This window comes from Hippichthys cyanospilos, chromosome 12 (genome assembly GCF_059441005.1).
Source record: "Hippichthys cyanospilos isolate Australia breed blue-spotted pipefish chromosome 12, RoL_Hcya_1.0, whole genome shotgun sequence".
NCBI classification, from domain to species: domain Eukaryota; kingdom Metazoa; phylum Chordata; class Actinopteri; order Syngnathiformes; family Syngnathidae; genus Hippichthys; species Hippichthys cyanospilos.
Genome location: NC_142380.1, coordinates 14,524,329 through 14,548,889, shown reverse-complemented (window position 1 = coordinate 14,548,889; position 24,561 = coordinate 14,524,329). Strand labels below are relative to the sequence as shown.

At 38.4% G+C, this 24,561-nt stretch overlaps 2 protein-coding genes and 1 non-coding gene across 4 annotated transcripts in view; 1 reads left to right on the top strand and 2 right to left on the bottom strand.

Annotated features, from left to right (window-relative positions):
* The window catches only part of LOC148415035 (uncharacterized), a 38,886-nt gene continuing 14,325 nt past the window's right edge, over positions 1-24,561 (bottom strand). Inside the window, exons 1-2 of one of the 2 annotated variants that reach the window (XM_088429881.1) lie at positions 3,900-4,054; positions 1-1,693 (exon numbers count right to left, since the gene is read on the bottom strand). In XM_088429881.1, coding sequence (XP_088286007.1) covers positions 119-1,687 — 1,569 coding nt within the window. In that variant the 5' untranslated portion in view covers positions 1,688-1,693; positions 3,900-4,054 and the 3' untranslated portion in view covers positions 1-118. Of the gene's footprint in view, positions 1,694-3,899; positions 4,055-24,561 lie in introns of those variants that run through there. The other variant, XM_088429880.1, reaches the window with a different exon arrangement.
* On the bottom strand, positions 4,757-4,828 carry trnam-cau (transfer RNA methionine (anticodon CAU)). The gene has a single exon. It is a non-coding gene; the product is annotated as a tRNA-Met (tRNA).
* cldn1 (claudin 1) lies at positions 4,966-9,722 on the top strand. Its single transcript, XM_088430351.1, has 4 exons — positions 4,966-5,373; positions 7,439-7,603; positions 8,335-8,419; positions 8,529-9,722. Exons 1-4 carry the CDS (start codon positions 5,151-5,153, stop codon positions 8,689-8,691), a joined length of 636 nt encoding a protein of 211 aa, XP_088286477.1. The 5' UTR covers positions 4,966-5,150; the 3' UTR covers positions 8,692-9,722.

Sequence of the window (24,561 nt, the reverse complement as noted above, 5' to 3'; positions counted from 1 at the left end):
TGCTGGCAATCAGATGCTTTGTTTATTTGCAGAATTGACTGACGGTCCGAACGCACCTGACAACTTTACAAAAGCTTGTCCAAAAACAAATCGTAAATAAAAAGAAATCAAAAGAAATCTATGGCATGGGAGCCATGAATATTGTCCCATTGCTGCACTTAGAACGGTTATGTTTCCAAATGTGCTCCTGAATACTGCCATTTTGTCCTAGAAAGTGTACTTTGACAGTCAGCGGAGTGCATTTCCCCACTTTGCACTCGATGACCAGTGAGTCACGAGACTTGCGAAGGCTACAGTCGCTCAGCTCAGTCGGCTCATCTTTGGGCAAGTGACACAGAAGCTCGCCCCTGTCGATGGACGCCACCGGTCGCTTCCGCAGGAAACCGGGACTCTGGCAAAGCAACCTGTCCGGCATCTCGATGTCGCGGCGGTTATTTTGCACTAAATCATGCAGATACCACATGTGGCAGTCACATTTCCAAGGATTCCCGTGAAGTCGCAATATGTGCGGAAGCGCAATGTGGTCCAGAAGGCCCAGGGGGAGATTTTGCAGTTTATTGTCAGACAGGTAGATTTGCTGAATGAACTCCTGGTCCTTGAACAGTGTAGAATCCAACCTACTCAGCTGGTTCTTATGAAGATGGATCAATTTGATGCTTTTGAGATGGGCAAAGATCTTATCCGGTAATGACGTTAGCTGATTTTCGGAGAGATCCAAATTCTCTAGTGAGGTGACATTTCTAAAAATGTCTTCGGGGAGGCTCGAAAGCTGATTGGATGACAAGAGAAGGTCAGTCAAGGATATCAGGTGGCTGAAAGAGGATATTTCTGTTAGTCTGTTTCCTCTCAGGTCCAAATGTGTCAGATTCGAAGCCTCGCTGCCTAACGATTTGGCGCTGAAAGTTCTGAGGCGGTTTCCGCGGAGATTCAGCACCGTCAGTTTGCTCAACGCAGAAAAGATGCCCTCGGCAAGCTCGGATATTTTATTCCCCTCCAAGTGAAGCTCCATCAGCTGACCAACATGATGGAAAGTGTCCGACGAAATATTGCTTATATGGTTATTGTTCATTTTAAGAATCTCCAGCCGAGTCAAACCGGAAAAGGTTTCTCTTTCCATCTTCTGGATTTTGTTAAGAGATAAATCCAGCATGCGCAGATTTTGAAGGTTCACAAACAGTAATGTGGGTAAATCTGATATGATGTTGGCCTTCATTTGCAGGGTGTCTAAATTGTGAAGATTGTTAAACATCCCGGGAAGTACATTCTGGAACCTGTTATAGTTGAGCTGCAGCCTGGTCAGATTTTCCTGCTTGAAAAAGGTCCCTAGAAACAAATGCTCTAGCCACGGGTTCCCACTGATCTCCAACTCCTGAAGCTCAGACAAGTTTTGAAAAGCCCGCGAATGAATACTTCGCAGCGGATTGTTGAAGAAGATTAGCTTGGTGAGTTGGGGGCTCTCCTCAAACGTGCTAGGGAATAAGTACTGCAAGCCTGATGTCATTATGATGACCTCTTTGGCCTCCAGGGATATATTCTGAGGAACGGACGTCATTTGTTCATCAGCACACAGGATTTGGGCTGGTGTGAAACATTGACATCGGTATGGACAGCTGATGTGGGACAACATGGCACTTTTGGGACACAAAAGCAAAAGCAGCAACAAAATTGGCTGCAGTCCGCTGTTCATTCTTCCCTATAGTGACAAACAGAAAGTTTGTGAACATTTGAAAAACGTCATCATATTCTACACTTAATTACAAGAAATATGTAAGTAAAATACTGTTCTGGTGAATAGAAGAAGTGATTCAATTTCTTTTTTGAAGTACACTTATGTATCTAAGTAAATACAAAACGACTGAAGTACTTTTTTTTTAAGTCTATGAGTTTGGTTTTACAGCAGACCCAACCGAGCTGACGTAGCACCCAAGGCGAGATTTAATTTGGCGTCACCCTGCATCGCCAATTTACATATGCTTACAAGAAAAGTGCAAGTTTTAACAATACTTTTATTTGGATGTCACTCAATTTAAAATTTAAAACGTGATATTCGCTTCATTTCAGGACTTTCGCTTTTGTGAAAACAGGTCATGTTGTTAACAGCTGGTGACTTGCTTAGAAGAGCAACTTCGATTCTCCTGTCGCCTCTCCTGCTTTTTCTTTCATGCGAAATTAGATAGGTGGACTGAATTTGAGATGTTCACACACTTATCTGGATTGAAACATACCAAAGTACCAGTTTCATTTCTTACATTGTGTTAGGTGCATTGTCATTTGCAGCAGATTGAGGACTGTGCAAAACTTGCTCCAGAAAATACGATCGTTTAAAGAAGTGTATATAGCAGTTTAAAGTATAGTATAGTATAGTATAGTATAGTATAGTATAGTATAGTATAGTATAGTATAGTATAGTAGCAGAAACATAAGACACAGATTGTTACCTTGTGAAAAAGACTTTAGTTTTTCTCCAGAACAAATGAGGCTGTCATGGTTTTAACTTTTTAACTTAACAATAAACTATTTATTTATTTATTTTATTTTAAAAAAGTCAAATTTTACGTGTAACTACTAGAATAATACATTTAGAAACGTACAAGTAACCCTGACACTGAAGAGTTAATTCAAATGTTGACTGACCATGAGTCAGCCCGCTGCTGTGTGGGTGAAACGTTTTTTTGTTGTTGTTTTTTTGAATGGTTGTTTTAATTTTTCTTACGCGTCGTCACTTGTTTGATTGGTTGTATGTTGTACGGGGTTAACTCTTCTTTTCTTTTGACTTGACATTTCGAAGTTATTAGGTTTATTGAAGATGAATTTTAAGAGTTTTTGGCGCCATCTAGTGTGTGGTACACTTAACCATCTGTTTAGATTGCCTTTGGGTGAACAAACCTGCTGTGTAGTACCAATCAAAAGTATAGATACACCATCTAATTTCGTTCATCCGAATTATGAGGAAATATCGATGGAATTATTTGGTAAAATAAATAAATAATCCAAAGGGAATATATTTTATCATTTAGATTCTTCCCACAAAACACGTTTTGACCGTAAAACAGCTTGGCACATCTTGACCTTTTTTACTTCAGATTTATGATGTGGATGATGCTTTATGTGCTGGAATGATTTTCAAGCATTTTCAAGAGGTAATAGCGTGAACTCTTAATATATTTGAGACCGTTTGAATTTGAAGGAGTTTCCAAATTTATGGCTGGACTGAATTAAGCGTTCAATCTGTGTAATAATGTGTTCCAGGGACATTTTCTCTTCTTTTTCAATGCAGTGCAGTGAAGTTCCTTACAAAAGTTGATTTTAACTTTTAAAGATATTGAAACAGAAATGTAGACATTCAAAACTACACATTTGGAGATCATTGCTGAAAACAAATATACAGAATACTTGACTTGTTTTTAATCATTCAGTTATGACATCGTGAGCAAAACTCTTCTCTGTCGTGTTAAATTTAGTCATAAAGTTCAGTTTCTTACATTAATGCTTGATATGGATGCAGCATTAGTATCACACGTTGTGCGTGGGCTTCCTCTAGCGGTATGCAAAATAATCACTGAATTAAATATTCAAACTGCAGAAGGTCAAAGTGGCTTTATCTTTTTATTTTAAAATCTACTCCTGTGCAGATGTTAAGCGCAGTTCGGTAGTATTCGGTAGTATTATTCGGTAGTAAAGAGAACACAAAATACATCGTAGTCATATTTTATAGAATTATCACTATTCAAAGGAAGTATCGTTCAAAATTAATCAGAGAAATGAAGAAATCGCACAACGTAATCTGCAAAAAAGTACTAACTGCAATTGTAGTATGTAAGCATTTGTATTTCGCTACTTCCCACCATTGGTTTTGTAAAACGTATATAAAAAAAGATGGCGCTTGCTTTTCAACTCACCTTTGCTTCTGAAATTTTGGAGCACAGAAATGAAATTCCGTCTGGATTCTGCAGCCAACTGACTGAAGTGCAAATAGTACAAGCCGGAATTGGGCAAGAGTAAACCTTTGGTCGGTGGCCAGTTGCTTTGTAAGTTTCTTTTGCTCTCAACAAGAAATCATTTTGAAGGAGCCTTTAGACCAACACGGCAAACAAAAGAAAATAAAAAACAAATTCAAAAAGTTGAGTTATTGTCTGCAGCCTTGTTAAGTAGCCCATATAAAATGAATGAATGAACGGTTTTTCTTCGATCAGCTTTATGATGTGCATTATGCTTTATGAACTGGAATGACTTTCATTTTACAGCTGCGCATGATCACGAGTGAATACATTCAATTGCTATGCCTCTTAATGAGTTTGAGACCATTTTATTTTGCAATTGAACGGTGTTGCCAAACTTGACCGGTACTGTATTAAAATTAGCTAATATTTTGACACATTTTTTCATTTTAAATGAAAAGTTATGGTTATTTCAGACGAAAATTTTGTGACACATTTTGATTGATTCGTTTTAATAATAGTTGTGACTTATTACCATCGCCTTTACATCAACATTTTGATTTTTTTTTCCATCTATGCGTCCATTACGTATCATTGTAACCTTCTCACGCGGTGTTTTTGACTTAAATACTGGCAATGTACTCAAACAACATAAAAGGGAAAGTAAGAAGCTTGCCTAAATTTCAATAGGCTACCTGTTGTGAGGGTTTAGAAGAAGTTTATCGTTGTTGTAGCTTTCAGTTATGTACTTATAGCAGAGCCCATATTATAGAAACTTCATATAGTCATTTCAGACAAATTGATTAAAACAAATTTTATAGCAGAGGATGGTTTCGATCCATCGACCTCTGGGTTATGGGCCCAGCACGCTTCCGCTGCGCCACTCTGCTTCCGGTGAGGTCTAAAAATGTACAATAGAATTTTATTCAGGAGCGACGTGCAGAGAATTATTTTGTCCGCTAGGAGGCACAAAAACAATTTACGTGTGCCGTGAGACGATCCTCCCTTTCCTTCAGGTCACTCCCTATGATGCACAACTTGTGGGGGGAGAAAAATTTGGGCTAAGAAAGAAAGAATTGCTGCACCATACCAGCTGGCTCCCTGGTTTATTTTTTAATTTTTATTTTACCTTGGAGTTTTAAAATTCATACCTCGATTTAATTTGAATATTTTTACTTAATTGTATTTGTAGTTTTGCTCTTGATTTGTAACATGGCCAATAGTGGAATACAACTTCTGGGCTTTTCGTTGGCCTTCCTGGGCTTTATTGGCGCTATCGCCTCCACAGTCATGGTGGAGTGGAAGGCTTCGTCCTACGCCGGAGACAACATCGTTACAGCTCAGGCTCTATATGAAGGCCTTTGGAAGTCATGTGCGTCGCAGAGCACGGGCCAAGTTCAATGTAAAGTGTATGATTCACTTCTTGAACTACCAGGTAAAGTTCCATTGCATTAACTGGACTGATTTATTTCCCTTTCATCAATATGATCCAATTTTTTAAAAAGTAGAGTGTTCAAATTTGTCTCAAGCCTAAATGATTATTTTGTTTGGGGTAAATAATACGTGCGTTGTCAAGGCTGTTTTCTCATTCAAAATGTTCCCTTGAGGGTTGAATAAAAAGTGGAGGCTGCAAGCATGCTGGGACATGTCAAATACCAGGCGATGCCTCATCAAAAAGGCCGAGAAGTGGGTGCAGAAGAAAAACAGAGGGAATAATAACGGCTTCAGGTTGGAGTAAAGGGATCATCTTCCAGCCTTACCTGTGAAAATCTGTGATATGACAAGCCCGTACTGAAAACAATTAATTGTTTATTAATTGGAATTTAGGAGACAGTGGGAAATTAAGACACTTACTAGTTTTCCAAATTGGAGGCAAAATGTGCTTGCCTCAAGTTAGTTGTTTTTTTTTCCTCTGCATGAATCAAACAAGCATGATATGTTTTATATTTAAAGACAAGATGTTCAACCAAAACTAATAAATGAACTAACCAGTGCCAGCTAAACTTATTGCTAAGACTTGATGGAAAATGTCATAGATAAGTGAGCTGATGGAAATGAGTGAAGATGCTGTGGTATCTTTAAAACAACAGTTGATACTTTTAACTCATACGAATCGAGCCTAACATAATACTTACAGGCTTTGACTGATGATGTTCGATGAATCACAATATAACTGGGGTACAATGTATTCTGCTTTGTGAATTAATTTATTAGCCTGTGTGCAATATTTTGACAATTTTGGGTCATTTTCTTCCACATCATTCTCACAGTATTTTAACTAAATTTTAAATAAGTGAAGACACACTCATGGTAGTGACTAAGTGGTCCTGCCATGTTGAACGTTGACATGCCACTATCTGGGTAAAATTTCAGCTCCCTAGTGTCTTCTTTCAATGCTTTCTCTTTGATGTGAAATGCCTTTTTTTTAACCTCAAGGGTTAAAAAAATACTCAAATGTACATCAAAACTAAAGTCTTCGACTTTATGAAGAAATATTGGTGATTTTTTTAAATTATTTGCTGATAAAAATGTTAATGAAATAGAATGATTTATAAATTAGACCCTTCTATGTCAGATAATGGTTTTGTATATCTTTTTTGCAGTCAACTATATGACGTGGATGATGTTATTACCAGGAAGAGTTGGTTGCTTTTTTTTTTCCTTGCATTTTAATGTGTTTGAGATCATGTGAAACATTTGACTGGTACTATAAATATGACAATTTATGTGGGTTTTTTAATATGTGGGCCTGTTGGGTGTAGAATATATATGTATTGAAATGATAAGGTAATCACATGATGATAATGTTGAAAATTCACATTTAAAGAAATAGTTAGCAACACCTTAGCAAAAAAATGTAGATGAAAATAGGTGCTATCTAGTCATGTATGAACAAATTGGTAAAAATGGTAAAAAGACTCAAATCATATAACGTTTTCTGCAGTGTATGTTGCTCAAAGCACTCCTTGTTGTCCCGCTGATGTATTCATTTCTGACCCTATCCATCTTGATCAGTCCCAAAGAGAACCTCATCATCTTCATCTCTGCTACCTCCAGCTCCTGTCTTTTCATCAATGGCACTGTCTCCAGGCCAAACAACATCATCGCTGATACACCTTTCCTTTCAATTTCGCTGAAATTCTTTTGTCACACCTGACCCTTTCCTCCACTCGTTCCAGCCTGCCTGCACATGCTTCTTCACTTCTTTTCACACTCTCCATTGCCACCTTTATCTCCTCTCCCTGTATCTTCACTCTTCCACTTGGGTCCTTCTCATTCACACACATATACTCTGTCTTGCTGCAGCTAACCTTCATTTCTCTCTTTTCCAGGTCCAACCTCCACCATTCTAGCTTCTCCTCCACTTGCCTTCTCTCAAACATCATAGTCCATGAAGATTCTTGTCTAACTCAAAGCGCAAAGCACAATAAAACTACCCAAATTCACAGTGTCTGGAAAACAAGCTGATCTCCATTTGTACTGTGTGTTTGTCTCCCCAGCCATTGTTTTGGGCACACGAGGACTGATGGTGGCAGCCATCTTACTCGGCCTGATTGCCCTCTTAGTGGCAATGGTGGGCATGAAGTGCACCACGTGTTTGGCAGACCAGCCGGAGCAAAAAGACAAAGTGGCCTTAACTAGTGGAATCATCTTGATTATAGCAGGTGATTTTGATTTGGGTTAAACATACTTTTCGGTGGTGGTGGAGGTTACTAATTACAAACGTTTTACATAAACTATGAAGTGAAATGAAAATCACAGCTTTGGTAAATTCGTAACGATAGAAATTGAATTTTACATATGGGTCTGCCGCTACTGAATATTTTTTTAAACAACTATTCCACTGAAAGGGCGGCAAGGTGGAGTGGTTAGCACGTCCGCCTCACAATTCAGAGTCCCGAGTTAAAATCCAGCTCGTTTTGGCCTTTCTGTGTAGAGTTTGCATGTTCTCCCCGAGCCTGCTTGGGTTCTCTGGCTTCCACCCACTCTCCAAAAACATGCATGGTAGGTGTATTGGCCGCTCTAAATTGTCCTTAGGTATAATTTTGGCGCAAATAGTTGTTTGCCTCTGTGTGCACTACGATTGGCTGCCTGGCCACCAGGGGTGTGAGCAGGGGCATTAACCAGCACCAGCAGACGTCTTTCGCATTTGACCTTTTTCTCTGTTGTCATGCACCTGCGTTTCCCGACTTAAATGGCCTTGAATCGAAAGTGATTGTCCCACGACCTTGGCCGCAAATAACAACGACTCGATACACAATCATAAATAATAAATGTGCCACTACATCCAGAGTCGTCACCCCAGGCCTGGAGATATAGTACATGAAACACAAGAATGGTTTTTATGACCTTGACTTTTTTTTTTTTTTAGTAATTGTTGTTTGTTTGTTTCCAGGCCTACTTGCTCTGGTGGGAACATCTTGGTATGGTCACAGAATAGCTCAGGACTTTTACAACCCGTTTACACCAACCAATGCAAGGTGAGGGCAAGTTGCCTTTTGACCTTTGATTTAAAATGTTTGTATGCTATTTTGATTTTAGTCTTTCCTCGGTGACGCTGCAAGTTAATTCTATGTGACATAACGGCAGGTATGAATTTGGAAGCGCTCTCTTTGTGGGATGGGGAGCTGCCATCCTCATCATGATTGGGGGAGGCTTCCTGTGCTGCAACTGCCCCAAAAAGGACTCAGGAAGCGCTTCACGCTACCCACGAACAAACCCCGCCAGCAACTCAGGCAAAGGCTACGTGTAGACTGAGCTTCAAACAAAACAAGCAAGCCATTGTAAACCTACATTGTATGATATGATTTGTGAGGGTTGTACTGGCTATGTTATATGATGATTTGTGGTGTTTTTTTCTTTAATAGGACAGCCTGAACATAAGAATCATTTTTATATTCTTTAATGACACACACACACGCACACACACACGCATATATATATATATATATATATATATATATATATATATATATATATATATATATATATATATATATATATATATATATATATACTGACTACAACTAACTGAATATAATTTTTTTAAATCAATAATATTTTTTTAAATCAATAAAGCTTGACACTGTTTTATATTTGAATTATTATTTAATAAATGTAGTAATATTCATATTAATAATAAGAACACATCACTTTTATATTCAGTAGCTCTTTTCTAGACAGAAAGACCCTTTACAATGAATTCATTGCAGATGCACTAACACATTCATACACTCACACAGTAGCTCTAGCGTCCTGGGGTAAGCTCATGGAAGTGTGGCTGTCATATTGCTCCTTCGGCACCTCCGATCAATCACTGGAGGCAAGGTGGGTGAAGTGTCTTGCCCAAGGACACAATGACACACGACTCGGACAGAGTGGGATTTGAACAGTCGACCCTGATGACTTATTTTATCGCCTAAGCCATGCCTTTCATGCTTTATTTTTACTTTTATATCAATGTTAATAAATTCTGTATCCTTGCACAGGTAGCTATGCTAATGACTTCCAATGACAGGCAGATTTGCGCTTCCCCGAGTTGGCATGAGGCACAGTTTAGCTGTGTAGTCACCTGTTGATGAGATTTCAAGCCTGAACCTCAGAACATGTTATTTGGTGTATGAGTCTACAATAATTATCAGGTATCATTGTGAAATATTTGTATTCATCATCATTACATTACTGTATTTTTTTCTCTTCATGTCAACACTGATTACCAGCAATATTATTAACTTTTACTACGCTTGGTATTGACTAAATATTAATTAAACAAGTCCCTCCAAATTATCCATTTATTGTCTGCAGCATTGAAGACTGACCAAAAGGGAATTCATTAACACATAAACAAAAATATTGAGATTTGAAAAATATAAACATTCTAAATGTGCAAACAGTCGTAATACAATTATTTAAGTCCAATAGCAATTATATATAATTTAATAATTTAAATGAATTGATTCAATCATTTGCATCTCAATATTTGTTTTTCTTTCTTAATACAGGTCAAAGTCAGATTTTTTTTGTGTTATAATAATGACATATACACTGACTTTTGACTAAATCATTCAGTATTTACATTCTATTTTTTTTCCTAGCCGTCAGACAACACCCCTGAAGTAATTCTTCAGTCAAGGTGTTGTCAACAATAAAGACAGTTTTACTATTCGAAGTAAAAGAATAAAAATGCCTGAGTCAAAGTGTTTTGTAAAAGCCAGCAATATGAGCAAAAACAAAGTTTGTCATTTTTGTATATAAGAACATTTTAATTCTGACTTTAAAGTTGTTTTTTTTTGTACCTCTAAAGTGGCACAACAGGACACCTGAGGTGACACCATGACAGGATTAAATGTGAGTGAGCACTTCCTCTCATGTCTCCCTCAAAAGGGAGTATCAAAATGAGTTTTTTTCATGTTTCCATTGACCCACATGCAACAGCCTCTAGGGCAGAAAGAATCGTAGTTAAAAGGGAAGGGCACCGACAGGCATACCAAGGTCCATTCATTCCTGTCCAAGCATGCCTGTTCTCGGCAAGGTTCAACTATTTGTAAATTGTAACAGAGGGTACCCTATCCCTCGATTGTAAAAGTGTGAGTTTTTTTCTGTTAGTTATTATTATTATTATTATTATTATTATTATTATTATTATTATTATTATTATTATTATTATTATTATTATCATCATCATCATTATTATTATTATTGTTATTATTATTATTATTATTATTATTATTATTATTATTATTATTATATAACCAAAACGCTGCTGGAAAACCACTGCTCTGTTTTCCCAACACGCAAACACAAATTTTCACAATGGAGGGAAAGTATAAAATGTTGCAGTTCTCAAGAGCGTCCCCTTCTGGTAAGACTTTGACTGACTGGATTCAGGTGAAGCTTCTATACCGAGCCTACTGCTCAAAAACATCCGGGATAGGTCCCAGCAAGCTAGGAAACCAAATGGATGGCTGAATGCATTCTGGATATGAGTTGCACTTTTTCAATTGCTAAAAAAACTATGGATGTTTGTCTTGGCGTTTCGGTTTCTGAAGCAATATTATTGTAATGAATTGTTAAAACTTCCAAGTAATAATAATAATAATGAAAAATCATTAAATTAAGGCGAAATTCGTTGGTTTTGGTCCCTTCGTTTATTTTTTGTTTTTATTTTTTTTTAGTTTTTTAATCTAATTGGAACGTTTTGGCTGAATCTGTCGCCCTCTTCAGTGTGGGATTTGATTTTTGTCACATGATGTTCAATAACAGACAAATTCCTAAAAAAAAAAAAAAAAAAAAATCCTATAGGCTATGATAAAAGAGCCAACGAGTTTATAAGACCGAGTGAACTATATTCATTCATATAGATTTACTACAAACAGATATTGTAATGATTCTATATTTTATTAGAAGTTTAAATATAACAAAAGCAATCAAAAATTATTCTATAAAGAAATAGTAAACAGTATTTCCCAATGAGTTCAAAGAAAATGCGTTTCAATTTTTGGACGATTTTAAAATTTATTGAGAAGATACTGATATGACGAACCAGAAAATATGCAATTATTCTCGGAAAGAAAAAAAAGTCATCTAAAATTACAACTTTACGGAGCCGTATTGGGGAGCCTATCTACGAAGATCCTCTGGTGCCAGGGTTTGAAAAAAAAAAAATACCGTGCGCACGCTTTACGTAACCGTATTTTTTTCTTATAACTGTGGCTCTGATACTTTTCTTTTCCGGCAGACCTACTACTAATTTTGATATTCAAAATTTGGGCGTTAAAAAGAGGAGCGAAAACAATTTGATGAGTTTCAGTGTCGGTCGACTTTCATTGACGCACCCCAACGGTAATTACAAATAATTTCCTCTAGAGGGCAACAGAGGATTGGTTTTAATGCAGGCCAGGCTTGTCAAACCAAAACTTTACAAGGCCCCCTTTGAAAACTTAACGCCAACAAACATAAAGACATGTACCGCAAAAGTTATTGCCATCAAAGAGTAATAATAATCTTTACAAGAACAAAAATACATTTTGTCTCTGTGAAGTATTAATTTTGAAAAAAAAAAAAAAAGATTTGTTGTTTTCCAAGATAGTCATCAATTGTATTAAAACTTACCTTTTTGAGCATACTTTATTATTATTTCACTTCTATTATATTTTTTTTTTTGGTTTTGTTTTTTTAAATATGGTACCATATACTGCTTCGTTTTCACTGAAAAGCTTTTCATTGTAGGACTAAAAACGTTTTCTTATATTTAGGAAATAAGGCTGTAAATATGTAAATGAAAGTTTAAAGAGAGACACAAGGTCTAAATTTTATTTTTAAAATGAATTCCATCCATCCAGTTTCTAGAGTCGCTTATCCTCAAAAGGTCGAAGGCTTTCTTGTGCCTATCCTAGCTGTCTAGAGCAGAAGGTGGATGAGACCCTGAACTGTTTGCCACCCACCCGAAGGGCGCACAGGGACAAACAACCATTCCTGCACCCAGTCACACCTAAGGACAATTTAGTACGTCCAATACAACTGCCATGCATGTTTTTGGAGTGTGTGAGGAAGCCGGAGTGCCCAGAGAGAACCCACGTGGGCTCAGGGAGAACATGCAAACCCCACACAGGAGGGCAGGAGCAAGATGGAATATAATTCAGGACTATGAACTGTGAGGCGGATGTGCTAATCACACTTTGACCATGTAGCCATCAAAATTAATTAATTAAAAAAAAAAAAAAAAAAAATATATATATATATATATATATATATATATATATATATATATATATATATATATATATATATATATATATATATATATATATATATATATTATTGTAATATTTTGCCTTTGATTCAGAATCTTTTGTTCAGAGTAGGATTTTATTCTACACAAAGAAAATGGAATATACCGGAAAATGACTTTTGTTCTTTAAAAAAGGAAATGAAAGCCTTCAAAAAAAAAAAAAAAAAATATATATATATATATATATATATTGTAATATTTTGCCTTTGATTCAGAATCTTTTGTTCAGAGTAGGATTTTATTCTACACAAAGAAAATGGAATATACCGGAAAATGACTTTTGTTCTTTAAAAAAGGAAATGAAAGCCTTCATGCTGGAATGTCAAATTTATGCGATGATACCTCAGAGCATGTAATTTGGCCAACACGAAGGTAGGGGAAATAATTGGATTATTATTGTTTCATCGGTGCACATTTATGATCCACCAAAATAATAAAACTTGGACTATAGCTATAAAAATGGAGCCTAAGCGGATTATTCCTCAGGTAAAAGGTCACATAACATTCTTAAAGAGGGCAGCCATTAAGGTCTTTGACTGGATTATTGAAGCAAATCTCTGCACAGCAATATAACTGTCACAGTGAGACTAATTTGGGTGCATTTCAATAATATAGAATATCACAGGAAAGTTACTTTATTTCAACACTTTATTATAAAAAAGTAAAACTCATATTATAAACAGTTATTTTTTGTTATAAATCTGAACAAAAAGCTAGATTTATTTTTGTTTTGTGTTCTTTAAGATATATCGTGTAGCAGGAAGAATTTACAAGTCCTTTCATTAGACTTGAACTTTCCACTTTGAAGGCATCTTTATTTTATTAAACAATAAATGGTTAATGAAGTTACATAAGACTTTGTAAAGGATGAGTTTTATGTGGTAGTTTTATGTGGTAGTTACATTTTATGTGGTAGTTATTTACCGTCCTCCTGGCCCATACTCTGGATTCTTAGATGAATTCCCTGAACTTATGGCTGACTTAATAACTCACACAGATAATATATTGATTATGGGTGACTTCAATATTCATATGAACTCCCCATCAGAGCCACTTACTGTAGCTTTTCAAACAATAATCGATGCATTTGGTTTTACACAAATAATAAAAGCAGCAACACACCGGAATGGTAATATCTTAGACTTAGTGCTAACCCGTGGCCTAACTGCCTCAAACGTCATAATTCTGCCACATACTAACGTTATGTCTGATCATTATCTTATAACATTTGAAGTCCTAGCTCAGTGTGGTCTTGTTGTCCACAACCAAGGCTTTAAGAGCCGTGATATTAATTCTTCAACGACTGCTGCACTTTCTGAATTACTGCCTTCCGCAACAGCTGCCTTTCCGTCCTTCACTGGCTCAGTCGATAAGCTCGCGAATGATTTTAATTCGGTTCTCCTAAATTCCCTAAACTCTATTGCGCCGCTGAAACTTAAAACTCGTCCGAAGCGGCGCACTCCGTGGTTTACGGAGGAAACGCGTACGTGTAAACTGTTAAGTAGACAACTTGAGCGTAAATGGCGAACAACTAAACTTGAGGTTTTCCGTCAGGCCTGGTGCGATAGCTTGCTGAAATATAAAGAGGCTCTTAGGCTAGCAAAAACTAATCACTTTTCCAAAATGATTAGTCTTAATAAAAACAACCCAAAGTATTTATTTGAGACGGTAGCGCAGCTAACACAGCAGCAGCAGGTTAATCAAAATTCCCTCCATTCAGCACACGATTTCATGCAATCCTTTACTCAGCGGATTCAGCTAATAAGGGAAGAAATAAAAAAGGCAGCGCCGCTCACCACCTCAACTGTGATTGTTGATGCTAGTTCGGACAATCAGGTTCATGAAAGTCTGGCTACCCTGTCCCAGTTTGATTTAGTATCCCTGGAGTGTCTTACACAACTGGTTAATGCAGCAAAGCCGACGTCCTGCATGCTCGACCCGCTTCCAGGCAAACTCGTCAAAGAGTTGTTCCCGATCTTGGGGTCGTCTGTCTTGAATATTATCAACCTGTCACTCTCCTCTGGCATTGTACCTGAAGCTTTTAAGACGGCCGTCATTCAACCATTACTTAAGAAACCACACCTAGATCCTGAAGATCTCGCTAACTATAGGCCAGTGTCACACCTTCCGTTTATCGCCAAAATTCTCGAGAAAGTTGTAACACAACAGCTTAGTGATTTTATGATAGACAACAATAGATTTGAACTCCTTCAGTCAGGTTTTAGGGCCAACCACTCAACTGAGACAGCCCTAGTAAAAGTGACGAATGATCTTCTCTTAGCCTCGGATTCCAACATCTCATCAATATTATTACTGCTTGATCTTAGTGCCGCATTTGACACTATTGATCATCATATTCTTATAGAACGTCTTAGATCATGTGTTGGTATCTCGGGATCAGCACTTTCTTGGTTCAGATCTTACATCCTGGGAAGGACGCATAGTGTCTCTTATGGCGACGCAATCTCTGAGTCTTTCTCCGTCTCATGTGGTGTCCCGCAGGGGTCAGTACTTGGCCCCTTACTGTTCAACATCTACATGATTCCTCTCGGCGATATTATACGTAAACATGCTATTAGTTTTCATTGCTATGCTGATGATACCCAACTCTATATGCCCTTAGAAATAACGGATCCGTGCAAGTGCAGTAAACTGGAGGCTTGCCTCGCCGAGATTAAACAATGGATGTCTTCCAATTTTCTGCTTCTCAACCCTAATAAAACTGAGATGTTATTTATTGGCCCTGCTCATCATCAGCACCTGCTTAAGAATACCACGCTGAACCTAGAAAACTGTATTATTTCCCAAAGTAGTTCTGCAAAAAATCTCGGCGTGATATTTGACTCAACTCTCTCCTTTCGAACACATATTAATAACATGACAAGAACGGCGTTTTTTCACCTCCGCAATATAGCTAAAATTCGCCCTATTCTTTCTCTTAGCGATGCAGAAACATTAATTCATGCATTTGTTACGTCGCGCCTAGACTATTGCAACATTTTGTTTTCTGGCCTTCCCATGTCTCACATTAAAAGCCTGCAGTGTGTACAGAATGCAGCGGCGAGACTATTGACAAGGACGAGAAAGTTTGATCATATTACTCCGATTCTAGCTGACCTGCATTGGCTTCCAATACACGTGAGATGTGATTTTAAGGTGTTGTTAATTACTTATAAAATTTTACACGGTTTAGCTCCTTCCTATCTCGTCGACTTAGTATCACCTTATGTTCCGTCCCGACAACTTCGATCGCAAAATGCCGGTTTGCTATCGACCCCACGGGCTAAAAAGAAGTCTGCGGGATCAAGGGCATTTTCCATTCGCGCGCCAGTACTATGGAATGCCCTACCTATGGAAGTTCGCGCAGCCACCTCGGTAGAAATCTTTAAATCCCGACTAAAAACACATCTATACTCAAAAGCATTTAGTTAAATTAGCCTGTCTGCAGCCTTCTTCTTTTTTCCTGCCCCCCTCTTCCGGCCGGGAGAGGGGGCTAGCTAGATGGTGAGGGTTGACTTGACCGCCTCCATTGGGTCCTGCGCTGGTCGACCATCACGGGTTAGGAGTCTAGCCGTCTGCGGTCCACCTGGCTGGAATGCGGGATGGTTCCTGCCCAATGGCTTTGCCTGCTGTCAAGACATCACTGCACTATATAGCACAATATGTTTTCTGTAATTTATATTGTTTCTGTGTTCGGTACATGCAGCATCCACTTCAACCTGTGGGCCTGGAAGGGGGCTCCTCCCACCTGTGGTCCCTTCTGGAGGTTTCTGATTTTCCCCAAATTGGGGTTTTTGAGTTTTTCCTTCCCCTTCTGGGAGCTTTGACAGGGGATGCTGTTGTGTACCTTACATTGAAAAGATGTCTCTGTATGACCTCTTTTCATTCTGTGAAGCCCTTTGAGACTTCGGTGATTTAGGGCTATATAAATAAAATTTGATTGATTGATTGATTGATTGATGAGTCTTTGATTACAATGCTACAAAGTAGTTAATTTGGTTTCCTCCCTAATTGAATTGGGATTCTTGCGTAATCGGGCCCACATGCACCAAAAATATCTGCAACCTCACTGCTACTCAGGTGATTGTTCTGTGTCATGTTCTGAGACTGATCCAAAAGAAGCATAATCTCCGAGGTTAAATTAACCCGATCACTTAATCCCTTCTGCTGGAACAGTGGCATCAGACCACACACTCTGAAGTGGAGTGACGGTACGAGGTGGAAAACCGTTTCTCATCACAGTTGTGCGGTCATGCTTTTCACATTGCCAGATGTTGACACAGTTAAGAGACCTGAGTTTGAATCTATCTCTGGCTCCGAGCTTCCTGTGTGGAGTTTGCATGTTCTCCGGGAGTCCGTTTGGGTTCTCTCCGCGCAGTCCAGCTTCCTCCCATACTCCAAAAACATGCTGGCAGGTGTAGTGGACATACTAAATTGTCCTTGGATGTGATTGGGTGTGTGAATGGTTGTTCGTCTTTGTGTGCCCCGCAATGGGCTGGCAACCAGTTCAGGGTGTCCCCCGCCAACTGCCCGAAGCCAGTTGGGATAGGCCTCAGCAAGCCTGTGACCCTTGTGAGGATAAGCGGCTATAGATAATGGATGGATGGACGATGAATTGTATTCTGAAGCCATCTTGAGAGTTTCTTGTGGAGGAGCATGATATTGTTGTACAGTTAGGATGAAAATATTAATAATTACTACTGCAATTTTATACAGCAATACTTCCTTGATTCGTCAAAATGACCTTTATTGCCTTCTTTGACTACCGATCTATTGTCCCTGAAAAAAGCATATCCCAAGATCTCTGGAGCTCCAGATCTATCTTCAAGATCTCTAGTCTTGTACAGTCAGGTCAACAGTGAAAGAATGAGGCAGTCTGACATTTGACACGTATTTGTGACAGTCTAAGGTTATAATTATGTGAGATTCTATCTGCAAATAGGCAGAGGTGGGTATCTTATATTTTTTTGCTGGTTTGTCAGTCGACAGTGCACGGACCCCCTTCCGTCATCGTCGGTCCGCCATCTTTTCACATCTAAAATGGTAATCGTCGGTCCTTTGATCCATCACACAATTCCCTGTATGTCGCTCACTTCAGTCGTTAACCCGCACACACCGGTGTCTTAGAGAGACCATACTTTGGAAACATACACTAAGTGAGCGGAGAGCAAGCAAATGCAAATACAATTCACAATTGATCTCAGTGCACAATTGCACGGAATCTACAAAACTTGGGCAAATGTGTCAACACCGGTTAGTTATCCAAGGATTCCATGAACATAAACAAGGAGACCGCAGCCGGAGGTGGGAAGTCCATCGGCACTGACACATGGCAAGGGTGAAAATCCAACACTTTCCACACTTTTCCTTAACACAAAAACAACCCTTACCAGTCAAGTAGAATGCAGGACAGTGATCAAGGCACATGAGGATTAACAACAGGTAACAACATGACGCATGCAGCAGCCCCTCCGCGACACAAAAAAGCCGGAGCTTTTTTGGCCATTCGTTCCATGGTAAATTCTCGTGGGATCACGATGTCTTTGCTGGAGTTTTCTTTTGTATGCACCGTCATGAAACCTTTTGCTCACGGAGTGGACCCCCAAACCAGAAACTCACTCGATTGCACACACAACACAAACTAACATCGAAAATCTGATTTGTATTACGCTGGTGAAAGTTTTCCTCCTTCGCTATCTGTAGCCAAAAGAAACTTGACGGCCTCCATCTGAGCGGCGTGCCCCATGGACTGAGAAAATACCAAGATGTGTAACGCTGATACCCAGGAAAAAGGTGCCTACTTTGCAGAATCTAAATGGCAAAACAATCTGTTAGGATTTACAGTTTATTGTTTAACAAATAATTCCATCAACATTTCCTCTGGCAGTGCTCACTTATGAGACACATATCAGGCAATGGTTTGTACTGTACTGTAAATTGATCCCACACATGGATTACTGAAGTATCTTTTTTTATTCTTACCGGACATCTGGTAAGTTAAATGTGTTTCTATTTTTGATTATTTTAAATTGCCACTGAAAATGTCACATTGCCACCCAAGAGACAGGCACAAGACTCCTTAAAGCATTTACCAATGAATTTTCTTCGGCTTAACTGGATATACCTTACATAACTGTGACAAAATCAATTCAAGTGTTTTTTTTTTTTTTTCTGTAACATAGCAAGGGTTTAGTCTCTCTTGGCATGATTTTGTGTGCAAGTTCTCCCTGTACTTGCGGATACCACAAAAAAAAAAAAATCTTAAAAATAGGTTAATTGGCTTACTTCAAATTACCCAAAGCGATAGATGCTTGTCTTAAAGTTTCAGAAAAAAATGATTAAATCAAATTTGTTGCAGCCCTGTGATTGGCTGCCAATCACTTTAGTGTATGCCAATTGCTTTACTTATGTTAGGTGGGAAAGGGCTCTCTTGCAAACCTAAACAGGATTCGGGGTGTAGAAAATGGATGGATGCATCATTTGTATTTGTCCAGTGGTTCACGCGGACAAGTTGAGATGTTTTCAGGTGAGGGCATCACTTTTATTGGCCGTCTGTCATGATCAAAAACCTTAAATACATTCACCTACATTAATAACTTCACATTTTCATTCATCATAAAAAAATGAACTTAAGAATGTGAGTAAAAAAAATGAACATATAAATGTGAGACAAATAGAAATTAATAATGAGTATTGTGCGATTTTCAGTGATGTCGGAGGTACACAGGGGCCCCACAAGGGCAAGTGATCATTACTTCAGTCAGATGGTTTCAAATTACTGTCCTTCAGTAGAATATTCACATGCTTAACACAGCCCCTTGATTTTTTTCTGTCAACGTCTGTTACATACCAAAGGTCATATGACTGTCTTCCATGCAGAACTGCAGAAAGCTTAAGGCATTTACAGTATTACAGATGAGCAATTACAGATACATGGCGTAAACGAGTTTTATGTGCCTGTATGTATACAGGCCCAAAATGTCCAAAATTTTTGTTTGCCTCAATTGTGAATATAGATCTGAACAAAAGATCTTCCAGGCTTTGATCCATGAGGTTTCATGTGAAGACTTGTACACCCGTTCAAAGGGGCTGATAAGTATTTGGACAAACGACATAGTTACCAAAATTATACATTTTTGAATTCCAAATCTCTGAACCTTTGATTGCATTTCTTTTCACCCGCAATTAGCCCTGTCTTAAAGGGTCTTTATCATATATTTCAAACTTTTCACAGTGAAATATATGCATGTAAATTACATTTGGCACATTGGCAATTCAATTTCTTTTTAATGTGAGATTTATGGTCCTGATATTTCTAACCAGGAAGTAAAATGACTTGTTTGCAGAGGCCACACATTTTACAGTGTGGATGCCTCGCCCGCTTCAAAGCACCATTCAAATCCGACCGGCCATGAAACATCCATCCCTCCATCAACTTGACCACTCATCCTCACGAGGCTCACATGTGCTGGAGATTATTACAGCAGAGTGAATAAAAGGGCCAAAACAGGCATTTTATTGACATTAATATGCAAAACAGCATCAATACACCGCTCTCATTAACACCTGTTCCTCGTATCAAATCAGTCCCTGTGCTAACCCAGTGTTCATTTCAAAAGTTCCGCCCATGGGTCAACTATTTACTACTGATGTTGATTGTCCGGCTCCTAAACACACATATTCACCACTTCAACATTTTCTACAGTAAAATTGTTGGGGAAGCTATATTCATAGCTCTGGGTGGACTGTGTCGACAGATTTGGGGGTTCGAATTTCTAGTTCCCTGAAGCTACGGGCACTGTAGCCAGAGCGCCACTTCGTGGCCAAGATATTGGTAAGGCAGCAAGGGCAAGATGGCAGAAGGAGTAGGAGGCCAGGGGTTCAATAATGTTATTATCCCAGTTTAATTAAAAGTCCACTTTGGTGAAAGGCTTTTAGGTGTGTCAAAGACAAGTCACATCAAACGGAAAGCATTCAAGGAAGACGTCAGGCAACTGAAATTTCAACCAGATGGTGACAAACTGACAACATGTCAAAGTTCAACAAGGCACGGCCACTTAGTTATCACACTACCACAAGTGTGCCATTGCTTGGTTAAATAAAAAAAAAAAACTGCAAAAATGATGTGGGTGTAAATGACCCAAAAATGGTGAAAATACTGCACGGGGGTTGAGACCAATTTTTATTGTTTTATTTAATGTAATATAAGATGTAAGCTGTTGTATGATGTTCTTGAGTCTCAAGAAAGGCACCTTTAAATAAATGCATAAAAAAATAATAATAACAATAATAATAATAATAATAATAATAATAATAATAATTATTATTATTATTATTATTATTATTGTTAGTAGTAGTAGTCATCGTAGTAGTAGTATTATAACACCATAAAATGTGTGGCCTCTGCAAACAAGTCGTTTTACTTCCTGGTTAGAAATATCAGGACCATAAATCTCATATTAATAAGAAATTGAATGTATTATTATTATTAGTAGTAGTAGTAGTAGTAGTAGCAGTAGTAGTAGTAGTAGTTGTAGTAGTAGTAATAGTAGTAGTAGTGTGGCTAGATACAGGTAAAATTGTCAGCTTTTAGGTTCTGACTAGAGGTGTAAATGGGACTGTAAGAGAACCACCGATCGTCATCAAAATTCACATGGACATTTAATGCCATCATATACCTCCAATTTTGGACTTAATGGACATTAGTGCCTGTGGGGCATTAATCTGTTGGGAGCACCTGAGATATGAAGACGTCGTTTTCTGCCATGAACCGGCAATGTGCATTTTAACTTTTAGAATGTCCCCTGACGTAATGTAAGGTTCCATTGAGGAGCACTATGCTTTCAGCGTCCATTATTTGTTTCTGCAAAACAACATTTCACTATTTGTGTCAGTGAATTAGATGTTCTTTATCAGAGAGGCTGATAATCCTTCACCCAATATGTGCATATAGGCTGAGTTAATTATGTGCAAACCGGTGCGGTGAGAAACGTTCTGTTTGGCCACACAGTTAGAGTCGCATTCCACCATTTGCGTCTGCTATTGCTATTTATTTGCTCCATTTTTACTGGTTTGCACCATGTGAAAGCTGCACAATCCTTTAGTGAACCTGGCCCAGAGTTTTCACCCAGGTGGTGCCTTATTTATTAGGCCTTTACTTTTTACTTTTTTTTCCCCCATGAATTTGGTCCAGACGTTCAACAAGCAGGTCTACAAAGAGAACCTGCAGCGTTTGAAACAAACAGTGGTCGTCTTGAGCTGCTCCGAGGAACGAGTATGAAGGAACTGTTTCTTCCATCACTGTGTGTACTTTTGTGCACCATGAAAATAAAGCCCGAGGAATCAACTGCCAGACTCTGTTTGTCATATTGTTACAGCAATGAAGGGAAGTGTGTATGAGCCCACAGGTCAAAACACTTTTGTTTAGCCAAGACTTCCAGACTTCAAGACTTCTCTCGTCTGGAGCATTGAGCATGAATGACTAATAATAACCACGGAACACTTTCAGGCATGTCATTGGTGAATTAGTACATTATTTCGTTTGGTATCCACAATATCTGGAAATAATTCTCTTTGGCTCTCAATTCTGCCCTCATGTTTTCTGACGGTACTGCTTCCAGTATTCTTACTCAGATGTAATATCAATTCCTTCGCTTCTTTTGCTAGCTTGCTCGTATTTTTAATCAACAACACGTCAAACCAAGAACATATACTGTGCATGTGGTCGTTACAACCTCTCAGTCACTTCCTATCAGATGCCAGATATCGTTATACTGTACAACAAAGATGTTGCACTTCCTTGACAACAGTAACGGCTCACTTTCCTGTATTAGCGAAATCCTCAAAGATCCATTAAGTCGCCACAACCGTGTTACCTTTGGGGCTCTAAAGAAACATGAAAATGTTACACCTCCACCAGTGAACAACTACAGTACAGCAAAGCAGCCACGTGGCTGACACATGGTTGTCATCATAAGATGCAAAGGGCGCCAGAAATCATTTTCAGTTCCAAGAACATGCTGTCTTCGCTGCTCTCACTGTTGTGCTTCATCCAAGAAGCTGCTGACTGATGTGATTGAGTAATTTAATTCTGCCCTACTGTTTTAAAAACAAAGGCCGTTTTATAGTTAGACCTCAAACTGTATAAATCCTGACAAAGTAGGCCGATTTGCGGCCTCGCTGGTTTGTAATCTCAGGAATCCATCTTTCTAAATTCATTTTGTGGATACGCAAAAAACTTGAAGCCCATGAGCAAGACCACCACTGAAGCTTTGAAGTTTAAGAGGAATAGGAATGAAGCAGCAAAGTCCACCTGGTTTGAGCCATCTCCGGGGGTGGCCATCTTGCTGTTGCTGGGAGCTCAAGGCAACCATCTGCCACTTACAGTACATCTCCCTAGGAAATCAGAATCAATATTTATCTAATATCACATGAAAGTCTGTATAGATAGATAGATAGATAGATAGATAGATAGATAGATAGATAGATAGATAGATAGATAGATAGATAGATAGATAGATAGATAGATAGATAGATAGATAGATAGAAAAAAACTTTGTAACTTCTCTGCGATAAAAGATGAAGCAAAAAAGGGAATAGGCTCAAATTGGAGCGCGATAATGTACAGTACATTGAGTCATTAAAGTTAAGTGCTTTGTCCTTTACCGTCTACCTTCTTTGTAATTTTACATGTGATTACTTATGGCAGTTACAGTAGTACAAGACTTCTTTTGAGGTGACAACCTTAAACATCTAATTCCTATAATCTGTTTTGATTAACTAAACTAATGACGCCACGTGTTTACAGAGTCATTATCAGTTGACTGAAGAAGATATTGTGGAATCTTTCACCAAAATGCATGTTTGAAAAGCAACATCAAGAAGCTGCTGCTGAAAGTTGCGATTGGGTTGCCATTCCCTGCAATTTATTTAATTGCAAACTGCACTTTCATTGCCATGGTGACATCAGTGGTCTGGAATAGCAACAGACTGACTACCTTGGACACCGCTGACGTCTTTTGTGCAGCGGTTACACAAACTTTGTGGGAAAAAAATAAAATAAAATTCCAGACATGTTCATTCATTGGATGGTTTGTGGACAAATCCAATTTAAATGCTGTGTTAAAAGAAATCAAAACAAATACTCATGTGAAGAAAAATAAGAGCATCATGTCTCATGGTGCCTCACGCGGCCAAAGTGTTGCCGACTAATTCAATTAACAAGGATTTTACTCCAATGACACATTGTAATTACATGAAGGTTTTATCAATCCTTCCAATTTCATTTAGGAGCTGTGAGCACATTGCTGTTTTTTTCCAACCAAAATCTTCCTAAATGAGGGCCAGCTGACAATATTTCACGATTAACTCTAATGCCGTTTGCCACTCCTTGCGCCGATGCCCAGAGGAGACTGCCTTTGATGACATCTTCATTGATTTTTTTTTCCAACCGCAAGATAGACACACGCACACAATTCTAACAAAAGTAAATATGGAAGTAGCCACCAAGTGGATTGTCTTGGGAAATAAAACAAAACAGATTGTACGCTTATGCAAGTTGAGGATTTACTATTGCTTATTGTAATGTGCCCTATAGTGTATAAAGCGAGCTACGATAAGTGTGTAATTTAGCCACCAGTCGGTGCTTACGAGTAGAGGCACTTAACCACAAGACCTGCTAAGCGTCTTTTGTTGACTTGAGGTGACAATAAGCCAGTGCCTCTGGACTTTATTTACACTTGGCCTACAGTCTGCTGTCATGGTAATATAACACTGTAACAGTGCAGCTGCTTTTAAGCCCTAACTTGTCTTATTTTGGGGATGAATATTTAA